This window comes from Phyllostomus hastatus, unplaced genomic scaffold (assembly GCF_019186645.2).
Source record: "Phyllostomus hastatus isolate PE091 unplaced genomic scaffold, TTU_PhHast_1.1 phas_contig_930, whole genome shotgun sequence".
Lineage (NCBI taxonomy): Eukaryota > Metazoa > Chordata > Mammalia > Chiroptera > Phyllostomidae > Phyllostomus > Phyllostomus hastatus.
The window spans coordinates 1-12,315 of NW_025333987.1; the positions used below are offsets into that span (position 1 = coordinate 1).

The following is a 12,315-nucleotide window of genomic DNA, read 5'->3' on the forward strand; positions in this document are numbered from 1 at the left end:
TACATACAGTGAGAAATTCTCTTGAATATTTCAAAAACATACTTACAGAGAATATGGGGGTGGATCCCCAGGAGAGTCAGTGTGGGTGGAGTGTGAGAAAAGAAATAGTACTGATTTTGCATTGGGCAAATGTGAAGTCTTGTTTTCATTTACTTAGAGATTTAAACAGGTGCTTCTGAGAAAATAATGGTTTTTAAAATGATATTCTATGTCTGACAATATATTATTGGTGGAAGCAATGAAAAGTAACAACTTTGCAAAGAATAAAGTAGTATATGGGGGAACACTGTTGCTGCAAATGTCCAGAAAAATCCCTTGGCTTTCAAATTCTGTAATGTGTAGTAAAATATAATAAATCAGAAAATGCAATTTAAAAATTCAGTCACTGGATGCTGCAGTCAGTGAGATTTGGAATACAGTCTGTCTTTGAAATTTACAATGTACAACCTTTAGTAATTAGTGTCTAGCAACCTAGTTGGCTAATCAAAGTCAGAATAAAAATATGTGAGATACAATGCATGCACAACACTTAATAATCTACATTTATAAATTTCCAGTTAATTATTATAACATAGTTGACATGTTACTACTTTTACTTATATCAGACAGTGTAACAATTCCTGCCACAGGAGTGCAGGAATTAGCAATGTGGCATCTTAACAATGTGGCATCTCTTGTTGCAATGTTTTGTTGCATTTTTAAAAATCTTTTGATTGTTTATAATTAAGTTTAAATAATGGTTTTCAGAGACTGCTAAATCTTGATTTTTTTATTGCAAGTCAAACAGCTTCTATTTAACTGAAATGCATTTTTGAAGAATTATATTTGACCCTCACGATTTGATTAATTCATTTTAAAAATCTATTTTATGGTTTGGATTAAATATAAAATAACCCACATATATTATTATATATGTTAATTACAAAATCCAAAGTTAACTGCTCCTTGTCAGGATGCTTACAGCTTTCCATTTAAGTTATCCTGATTTTCAAAGTGAAATATGCATGTGGTATGCTTCTTAGTAATTTGCACAGGCAAAAATTTTTCAAATTTTACACTTTACTGTAAAGTATACAAAAATGAACACCAATGTTTTCTTCAATTTTATTGTGTATTGATTGTACTTCATTTGAAACACATTTGGCATTTGTACTTTCCCATTAAATGAATTGGGTCAGTAGAGACACAGGAGAGGAGAGACACATACCTCTGGGAGCCAGAAAGTCCTGCATCCTTCACAGGAGACCTGCTGACTCCCGTCTACAAGCAGTGTCTGTGGTCCTCACAGACGGCCCCCTGAACACTGAGAGTGAGGCAAAAGTAGAAAAAAGATTTCTCATCATAGTGTCACTTAAAGTTTGAACAGGAAATTCTTACACTTGGGCAGTTTTAAGATGGTTTATCTCATACACACCTCCAGAATATAGGAGACTGTGAGCTTGTTGAGTGTCATTTAGTTTGTGCATTTGTAAGTGCCCCTGAGAAATCACTTGCATACTTCCAAAGATTTCTGGAACAAAAAAAAACTTGTCCACCCTACTTTTAACTTACCTCAATCTTAAAATATACAAACACTGAAAATTTTGGCCTTGTTAAGAGAATCTTAGATGTTTTAGTCCTACCCTTGGATAGTGTTGCTAATGCTGGCATTACTTCAATTTATGTATACACTCCTTGTCTCTTAGTTATAATGGAAAAAGATAAAATCACAGTCCCATTAGCAGTAAGTACTCAATAATATTTGTCACTAATATTCTGAGGAATGACTGCATTTTCAATTTAAGATAAGTGTCACAAATATTAATGCCCAAACTTACCTCCTCAATCTCTGTGCCCATGTTTTTTTAAATGACTGCATTAAATTTGTTATTTGCATATAAGGAATTTATATGATCCCCGATAAAAATAAGTGCCTCTAAGAATAAGAAAACACTAAACAACATTGTACTGTGCTTTAATGTAAGAGATTGAAATGTGAAATTGCTACTCATTTTATTATTCATTAATTCATCCTCTAATCATAAATAGCTGTCTGTATTTTAATAGAAATGTTTGTTGTAAATGACAAAAGCCAATTTGTTTTCTTCCTATGTCTCACTGTAGTTATGTTATAACTATGTAGAAAGAAACAAATATAATTTTAAAAAATTTCATATAACCAAAATGGCGGAGGGCACAAAGAGTAGTTTTGAAAACAAGGAAATGACACATGAGTCTCAGAAGAAATAAATCATTAAATGGGAGTCACCTAGGATGTATCAAATGGAAATCTTTTTATCAGTTTCATATTGTATCAAGAAAAGTGTAAATGTTTAACCATCATTGGGAAGTTATAATGGAAAGTACCATATGGTCCACCAATCCCACTTCTGGGTACGTATGCAAAGAAAGACATAATTAATATGAAGAAGTATCTGTATTCCCAAGTTCCTTGAAGCATTATTCACCATAATTAAGGTATGAAAGCAACCTAAGTGTGTCTAATAGATGAATGGATTAAAAGAAATTATACACACACACACAATGAATTATTATTCAGCCAAGAGAAAAAGAATTTCTCTCATATGACCAGGATGAACCTGAAGGCATTTTGCTGAGTGAAATAAATGAGATGAAGAAAGACTATTGCTGCATGGTATCATTTACAGGTGAAATTTTAAAATAACAAATTCAGAGAACAATGGCTGTCAGGGGCTGGGAGTAAGAATTTAAGGAGAAATTGGAAAAAAGGTACAAACTTTCACTTGGAAGATGAAGAAGCCTAAGAAACTAATGTTTCACATGGTGGCTACTGTCAATACCACTGTATTGTATAATTGAAGTTCACTCAGACATGGATCTGAACTGTTCTTACCAAAGGGGAAAAAGGTAACAAATAAACCACAGATTGTAAAACTTTCAGTGATGTGCAACCCTGCTGCATATGAGAAATTCTAAAAGAAAATTCTACTAATTGGTAGTTAAGAAATTGTCATGAGGGTGTAAAGGATAGGAAATATTGTTAATAATATTCAAATCATCACATAAAGTACACAGTAGGGACTAGAATTACTTGGGGATCACTTCATAAGTTATATCAGGGTCTGACTACATTGGACAAGGGTCTGATCTCCACAATATATAAAGAGCTCGCATGACTACACTCAGGAAGACAAACAACCCAGTCTAATAATGGGCAAAGGACGTGAACAGACACTTCTCCAAGGAGGACATACAGAGGGCCCAGACACACATGACAGGATGCTCAGCATCACTAGCCATCAGAGAGATTCAAATTAAAACCCCAATGAGATGCCACTTCACACCATTCAGAATGGCCATCATAAACAAATCAACAAACAAGAAGTACTGGGAAGGTTGTGGGGGAAAGGGAACCCTAGTATATTGCTGGTGAGAATGCAGACTGGTACAGTCACTGTGGAAAACACTGTGGAATTTCCTAAAAAACTAAAAATGGAGCTCCCTTTTGACCTGATAATTCCACTGCTGGGATTATACACTAAGAATCCCAAAATGCCAATTCGAAAGAACCTACACACCCCAATGTTCATAGCAGCACAATTCACAATAGCCAAGTGCTAGAAGCAACCTAAATGCCCACCAGTAAATGAGTGCATAAAAAAAAACTAAAGAGACATTGAAATAAAGAACAAACTGACACTAATGAGAGGAGGGGGCATAGGGAAAAATGGGGGAATGAAGGGTAAGGAACATGTATAAGGAGCCATGGACAACACCAAAGGTAGGTAAGATTGGCAGTGGGAGGTGGGAGGTTGGTGGGATAGTGAAAATGGTGGCAGGAAAAGGTAGACAGCTATACTTGAACAACAATAAAAATAAACAAACAAAGAAATAAAAACTGTCGAGTACATTACATAAAAACTCATTCAGAACTCTTTATGAACAATAATGAAAAAACAAATTAAAATAAGTACTATATGCACTGACATTTAAAGAAGGACAAAACAAATTGATTATTGTGGCTTTAATTTGGAAATGCAAGATTGGTTTAATATTTGAATGAAATAAAGGTAATTTACTTCATAAACTATGCAGAAAAAGCATCATTACAAATGATACAACAATAATAAAAATGGAACATCAATCAAATGTAGAATCTATTAGAAAATAGCAATATTATGGAATTGCTTAATATATGAAAAGTATAATGAAAAATTTAAAACAGAACTCATACTTTATGATGAAATATTTAAATGTTTTTTCCCTAAAATAGAGATGGATACATGTAGAACTCTTACTCTCCATACTATCCAACATTGAAAATAAAACCCTACTCTGTGGTAATAAGTCAAGAAAATGAAAAAATTGTACCAAGGAAAAAGAAATTAAATAAATATTTATATAAACTGTTCAAAGGAATAAATGTTTGAAATGATAAAACTAATATAACAAAATTAACATGTAAACCAACCTCAATTGTATATCTTTTTAAAATAGAAAAATTACTAAAGGAAACTTTTAAAGAAGTATGCCATTTACAAAACCATGATTATGAAATACTAATATTCATATTTCTTTAAGACTTCAATACAGGAAAATTAAAAAATATAGTACAGAAATGAAAGAAAACCAAGTACATGGAAGAATAAAGCATGATTTGATTGTAAGCCATGATATTTTAAATTGCCTAATCTTTATAAATTATTTAAAATTAAAATGCAGCCCCCAACATAACCCCAAGTGTTTTTTTAAGCCTTACTGAGGTGTAATTACAAAGCACAGAGTTCATGCATTTAGAGTGTGCATATCAGTGATTTTAAGTATATTCGCAGAGCCTTGCAGCTATCACCACTCTCAGAATTTGGAAAGTTTTCAGCCCCCTAAAGAAGCAGTAAACCAATTAATAGTTCCTATTCTCACATATCCTCAGGTCTCTGTGGTGTGAGTCAATTTAAAATATCAAAATTCTTGACAGTTCATTTAAATGGACTCACATGACATGCGATCTTTTAGAAAAGTTGAATGTCACAAACATAATGTTAACCAAAAATTGACAGGCACTAAGAGGAAGTATATCTGTACTTTTGGATGTGTGTATTATTTTCCAGTAATGCTTATGGAATTTTTATCTTTACTAGAACAAATAATTCACTTGAAGACATATGCAGTCATAACATTATTTCCATTTCATGAAAAATAGTTACTGGTAGAATCCAAGTTTTAACCATACAACCCATGCTTGCAAATATATATTTTTGAAGATTCACAACTGCTTGATGCGAGGCCATATCCATGTAGCATCACACAGTTTCCATTAGCAGATAGTGATTCTGTGATCCTGCAATGGAGAAAATGCACAATTTTGTTCTAACGTTGTATGAGGGCAATCCTTGAAAACAACAAGTAGCATCTTCTATGAGAGCATAATAGAATATTTTACAAATGGGCAGATATATTTTTCATATAATATAGTAAGAGTTGGTTAATAAGAAAACTAGTCATTCTTAATATTTATATCAACATTTCATTAACTCTGAATATCATGCTCACAATTCAAATTAAACAAATGTATTAATAAAACTCTTGAATTGTTCTTTCATGTTTTCCCTTATATAGCACAAAATTTCAAAAAAAAAAACTCACTCTAGTGTGAGAGTTGAACCATTTATCGATATCCATGGATGATCACTGCTTCTACGAAAAACTCCAATCCATGATGCATGCGATATGAACTTCAGAAATTTCTATCCCAAAATAAAAAATATTATTTAATCATTCTGAAAGTTTGCATTATATTTTTTAAGTTGCCTGTAGTGTATTGTGTCATAGGATGTTTCATTTTGAGAACAAAATGAGAGTGTTGGATCCTAGTCTAACACAAAGATATAATATATTAAGACTTTTAAAGTCTTAATATTAAGATTTAATATATTAAAGACATTTAAAGAGATATTAAAATCAATTTCATACTGTCAGAAACTTTCAGCAACATTTGTACATTTGATTTAAAATTACCTCTTAAACATTTATGCATCATAGTTTCATTTTTCCTCTTAGGTTAATAAGGAATATTTTGCTATATGTACTTTAGTCGCTACCCTTGTTGACAAATCTAACACCACAAGGTTTTAAATAAATTTCTTAACATTTATATAAAGTATTTGATTCCATAACTAAATGTAGTTTTCTACTGTTTTTCAAATACTCAGTTTTTTTTTAAGTTATGGAATTTTAATTAAGAAAATAAAGGGGAAGATGGTGGCATAGGTAAATACGGCTTGCCTCCTCACATGATCACATAAAAATTACAGCTAAATTACAGAAACCTATCACTCAGAACCATCAGAAATCCACTTGCAGGGAAGTCTGATAACTACGGAATTAAAGAAACCACATCCATCCAGACTGGTAAGAGGGATGGAGATGCTGAATGGACTGCTGCCACATCCACATGTTGTGGATAAAATTTCAGGAGGGATCTCTCAGGAGTGAGGAGTCCCAGACCCATACCAGGCCCCCTCCCAGTTAGAGTTCCAGTGCCAGGAAGATAAGTCCCCATAATTTCTGACTGCAAAAACCAGCAGGAATTGAGTTAGTGGAAGAACTTCTGGAATCCCAAGCAATTCCTCTTAGAGAAGCCACACAAGAACTTACACAGACTCACTCCCTCTGAGCTCCAGCACTATGGTAGCAGCTTGAAAGGCACTGGTGGCATATGGGGAGAGACTGGAAAGTCTGGCATCAAGGTGAGACCTGGGGGACAGCTTTGTCCCAGACATAAAGGTGGGCAGAGCCATAGAGCCAGGAGGTGGATGCCATATCTGAGACTCAATCCACCTAGCTAATAATGTTTGCTCCACCCTAAGGATCCCCTAAAGCTCCATCTCATTCAACTTACAGCTATTAACAGTGGCTTTTCCATATGAATGGCTGCTATTAGCTTATGCTTCACAACTTCCTAATTCCTTTCAAACAAGCAACAGCTGGCCTCAGTGAACTTTCTTCTCCTCCCCATAACACACCTCTTGCCCAGTGTTCCCAGTCATTTCACTAGCAGCAGCCAGCCTAGATTCACAATTTGGCTTCACCTGGGAATCTCCAATCCCAGTACAGGTAGTAGTTATCTCAGATTGCTCCATAGCTCAGGCAGAGAGGGACAGGGCCAAGCAGAGGTGGGAGCAGACCATGGCCTGCACCACCCAGGAAACCCCAAGACTTGTGCACCCAGTGGACAGCTATAGACCATGTTGGAGCCTTTGCACAGCTGATCCTCCACAGAGGGCAGGAGTTGGAGGTCAGTGATAATGGCAGGTACTTACAGCTGACTGGCATGGGTAAATCCCTCCCATTGACTTTCCAAAAGCACCCAAGGCTCAGCTGCAAGAGGAAGGGGTACACAGCCCACATGAAGGGCACACTTTGAGTACCTAGCTTGGTTGATAGGGAAGGCTGTGCCACTAGACCCTACAGGACACCTACTACATTAGGCCACACTACCAACACAGGGAGCCAAAGTAGCTCTACATAATGCACAGAAACACATACAAGGAGGCTGCCAAAATGAAGAAACAGAGAAACATGGCCCAAACGAAAAAACAGATCAAAACCCCAGAAAAAGAACTAAGCAAAACAGAAATAAACAATCTGTCAGATGCAGGGATCAAAACCCTGGTTATAAGGATGCTCAAGAAACTTAGTGAGGACCTCAACAACATAAAAAGATCCAGTCAGAAAGGAAGTATGCATAATTGAAATAAAGAACAACTTACTGAGAAACAACGGTAAAGTGGATGAAGCCAATACTCAAATCAATTATTTGCAACATAAGGAAACAAAAAACAACCATACAGAACAAGAGGAAAAAAGAATCCAAAAAAAAAATGAGCATAGTATAGCTGCCTCTGGGACAACATCAAGATATCCAACATTCATATCACAGAGGTGCCAGAAGGAGAAGAGAAACAGCAAGAAATAGAAGATCTATTTGAAAAAATAATGAAAGAAAACTTCCCTAATTTGGTGAAGAAAATAGACATGAAAGGCATAAAGTGCAGAGTCCCAAACAAGAAGGATGTAAAGATACCTACTCTAAGACACATGATAATTAAAATGCCAAAGGTTAAAGATAAAGAGAGAATCTCAAACGCAGGAAGAGAAAATCAGTTAGTTACCTACAGGGGAGTTCCCATAAGACTGTCATCCTATTTCTGAAAGAAATTTTTCAGGCAAGAAGGTATTGGCAAGAAATATTCAAAGGCAGGAAGCTCAGGGACCTACAGCCAAGATTGATTTACCCAGCAAAGCTATCATTTAGAACTGAAGGGCAGATAAGTGCTTTCCAGATAAGAAAAAAATAGAGGTGGTCATCATAACCAAACCCTTAGTATATGAAGTGTTAAAAGGACTTATTTAAGGAGAAGATAAAAAAAGAGAAAACATAGAAGATCAAACTGTCAGCAAAATGGCAATAAATATACATCTATCAACAACTGAATCTGAAAAACAAACCAAAGAAACAAGAAAAGCAAAGAAGAGCACAGAGACAATCATGGTAGCAGAGAGCATTTTGATCAGAGATTGGTGTAGGGGAATGGTAGAAGAAGTGAGAGAATTAAGAACTACAAATTGGTAGTTACAGAACCAACATGGGATGTAAAGTCCAGTATAGGAAATGGAATAGCCAAAGAATTTATAGGTATAAACCATTGATGTGAACAATGGTAGGGGGATGGCCTGAGAGAGAGGAGACTGTATGGAGGGAGGCAAAGGAGGGAATATTGGGACAACTGCAATAGCATAATCAATAAAATATAATTAAGCAAAGAAAGGACACTAAATGTAAAAAATTGTTTTGGGGGGGCCTGCACCATTCTTTAAGCAGATAAGCCTGAAGTGATCTTTTTTGTATCTATGGAATCTAGTGTTAGAGACTCATTTTTCTGAAGACTACAGTTAGAAATTCTGTAACTAATAAGAAACACAACTCAAAGAGAACCCTGAAAGGTGGAAAGAAGAAGGAAAATAATTTGGTACACTAAGGTTAGGGAAAAACAGTGTGAGGGGGTATCTTATACTCCCACCCAAATGAAAGTGACTGAGGCCTGATGCTTCCCAGACCCTACCTAACAACAGGAGGTGGTGAAGCAAGCCATCCCCCCTCTGCTCTGCAGAGGGAAGCCTGACCAGCAACTCCAGGTAGGCGTACAAGGTGATCCACCAGGACACCTGCTGACAAAAGCAAGGAGAGCAAGTGCCTCTCCTTTTCCTAAGAGAAACCAGGGTAGATGGGTTGGAGGTGGGACCAGCAAAGGGGATTTTATGACTAAAAGAAATGGACTTAGAAAGGCTCTTCATCCCTGAGGGCATGAAACACACATCCCCAATGAAGACATCAGATAGATGGATTTTAAAATATTACATTCACACAAGTCAGCAGTGAAAATTAACTAGCAGCAGATAAATACAATGTAGATAAAAGGCAACAATAGCATACAAGTGTGAAAAAAGACAGGAAGAAAAATGTCTACTATAGCATTGCATTTATATGAGGTTCAAAAACAAGCAAAGAGACTCTATAATATCAAAGTCAGCCCAGTGGGTAAGTGGTGAGGGGGGAGAGGCAGTGAGAGAATGGATACTCAAGAGCAGGGCTATAGAGGACTGCCCACTGCATTTGGTGATCTGATTTGTAATTACATGGTGCCATTCCCTGTGTAGCCAATGTGCTCAATTGTGATGTAGTTAGTGTCCTTCACATAAGGCAAAATTAAATAGCAAAGTTTATTGTAGAAACCAAGCATATATAGAAGCACAGTTTTCTATGAAGTATAAATGTGCATTACTGGTATACAGTGTGACAAAATATTATGAAGTCAAACAATGAAATATTAGAAGACTTTAAATAGCTGTAAATATGTACAAAAATATGAATGAATGCTACAAATACAATATTGACTAAAATAAGCCATAAGTAAAGTGTACGAAATGTTTGATATCTCACCCTTTCTTCTTCATTATCTATGTAGGCCAGGCTAGAGTTCTTAGAAGCACAGGCCTTCGAACTCTCAGTCCATGTTTTATTTTCAGTGCTGATGTAATAGCAGTTGTTGGAATATGTAAACCACTCTGGTGGACAATGACCACAAGAATATGCTGAGGAAAGATTATGAATTATTACCCAACAACTTGAAGTTTCAAAATGAAAATTAACATATAATTCACAAATATAAACATATATGTATATAATATTTCTAAGCATCCTCACAGGCTGGCACATATAATGCAAAATACAGTCATACAAACACAGAGAAAAGTCAGCCCCTCAGCCCCTAATTATGTGTATATATAAAGCAAATACACAAACAAAAATATCCACTCTACACATGTCCAAAAGTTAATCAATTAAACCAGTTATTAAGAATAGTAAAATTACTTGTTTTGTCATAGCAGTGGGAAGTTTGGGCCAATTGGCAAAAATGGGTTTGGATATTTTAAATGAATATTTATTTATATAGTTGCATAAGAAAAAGCACACTTGCATAAATATTATTTATGAACAATTATAGCCCATTTATGTTATGTTGTCCCCCCAAAATTATTATCATTTTTGCCTACCCCAAGGCAGAGACAAAAATACAAACTGTGCAAATATGAAAACTTTGGAAATTATATACCTTTCTGGATCTTTGTTATTGGGGAGGAATAGTTCTTCTTCAGTGTTGCAAGAGCTACAAAAATTAAAGTCATTCTTAATCTAAACAAATTATAACACTTTGAAGTATTATGATTTGTTTAGAATAATCTGCAATAAAATTTATTTTGCCAAGAAAAGTTAATAAAGTAATAACCATTTAGGTGTAACTATAATGAAATTCTACAGAATAAAAATTCACTCTCTCTTAACATTACTTCATTTGACCAATCTCAAAATAAATTTATATTTCTAAGATTTTCCAGTCTTCAAAAAACATGTGTTTGAGTTATGAAATCAGAATATATGAATGTATATAAAATACTTTCTATAATCATTATTAGTCATGCATTTAACAAATTTAAAATAACCACTCTACATTTAGTCTAAGTGCATATCTTTAAGTGAAAGTTCTATAATATTATGAAGTGTTTAGAGGTATTGATGAATATTGAAGTGAAAAAGCCATATGGTCTTACAAAAATTTACTTACAGTGAATAACAGCTATTGGTATCACAGTGCACATCAGGACAAGGCAGATGACCCCTAGGATCCCAGCAATGAGCTTCTCTGGAGGTGGCAGGGATGCTGCAGGGAGGGAAACGGAAACATTGAGAGAGGAGAGACGGAGACAATTGTTTAGATAGTTTATAAACAGAAACCCCCATGCACGGGTAGTCATATAAATAAACTTGGACCCCAAGAGTGTTATCTACTACTGTAATCTTCCTCTCAGAATATTTCATTGCATTTTCATTAAATATAATGCTCTATGAGTTACTGGTCAAAGACTGCAACCTACAAGAATGTCTGAATAAAATTAGTACTCAGCTTTCATATTAACATACCATATTCCAACTTCAAGTTCTGATCCTTAAAATGAAAATATGTGAGCTTATTCCCTACTTTTCCCCACACCTCTGCACCCAGCTGCACATCCCAGAACAGTTATACTGTGTCTGTTGAATGTGTTACCTTTGCAGTGGTCATTCTTGTCACTCCCTCGAAGATCCTGAGAAGCATTTTGAAGATTTAATTCTGCATAGGTTAGTTCCTGCTCAGTTCCTGGAATGGAGCCTTGAGTTCTCTTAGGTTTCTTGTGATGTTTCTTTGGGTCCTTAACCAGATTTAGTTCTGCATAGGTTACTCTCTGGTCACTCATCTCTGCAGCTGAGTGGTGGCCGAGACTGTGCTCTGCAACATGTGTGCTTACGATTAAGTGACACGCACTGAAGAGATCCCTCACAGTGACACTGGGCAGGGTGGAGGGTGAGTATCAGGGTCATTTCCCAGTTGAAGAATCTGAAGTTCTGGTTCTAAATTCCTTAAAGGTTTAAACAAGTGTCTTATGGTAAAATACATTTTTAAATATACTCTACATTTGTTTATATATTATTTGAGTGATAAAAAGGCATAATTAGTGAGAAATACAGATGTACGTGGATAATAACATCCTCATTAATTTAAAGTTTTATTTCACAGAAATATTTTGACATTAGAATATCTCTTAGAAATTAAATGTTTTATTAGAAAGAAGAAAAGGTATTTTTGAGAATTTTGAAATCCAATAGTAAAGACTAAGTGCTTTAATGATGAAAAACAGTAGTTTTGGCATATACATTAATTTCCTGCACTAAATTACATTTATTTAGTGACTTACATT

The 12,315-nt window shown here is 35.1% G+C and overlaps 1 protein-coding gene across 2 annotated transcripts; it reads right to left on the bottom strand.

The window, feature by feature from the left end:
- Nucleotides 1–3,991: 3,991 nt before the first annotated feature.
- LOC123827887 (NKG2-A/NKG2-B type II integral membrane protein-like) lies at nucleotides 3,992–11,821 on the bottom strand. 2 transcript variants are annotated; one of them, XM_045852336.1, is made up of 6 exons: nucleotides 11,628–11,821; nucleotides 11,145–11,240; nucleotides 10,635–10,688; nucleotides 9,962–10,113; nucleotides 5,605–5,705; nucleotides 3,992–5,299 (listed from the first exon to the last, which is right to left on the bottom strand). In XM_045852336.1, the coding sequence occupies exons 1-6, from the start codon at nucleotides 11,812–11,814 to the stop codon at nucleotides 5,182–5,184; spliced, it is 708 nt and encodes a 235-aa protein (XP_045708292.1). In that variant the 5' UTR covers nucleotides 11,815–11,821; the 3' UTR covers nucleotides 3,992–5,181. The 2 variants fall into 2 exon arrangements, with proteins under 2 accessions (XP_045708292.1, XP_045708293.1); XM_045852337.1 differs by lacking the exon at nucleotides 10,635–10,688.
- Between the last annotated feature and the right edge of the window lie 494 nt (nucleotides 11,822–12,315).

Excerpts from the sequence above, each read along its gene's own strand:
- LOC123827887 (XM_045852336.1), bottom strand. The coding sequence starts at position 11,814 with ATGAGTGACCAGAGAGTAACCTATGCAGAACTAAATCTGGTTAAGGAC. Across the intron at positions 11,241-11,627 it reads CAAGAATGACCACTGCAAAG|CATCCCTGCCACCTCCAGAG; the intron begins GTAACACATTCA and ends CCCTCCCTGCAG. Across the intron at positions 5,706-9,961 it reads TAGATAATGAAGAAGAAAGG|AAATTTCTGAAGTTCATATC; the intron begins GTGAGATATCAA and ends ATTTTGGGATAG.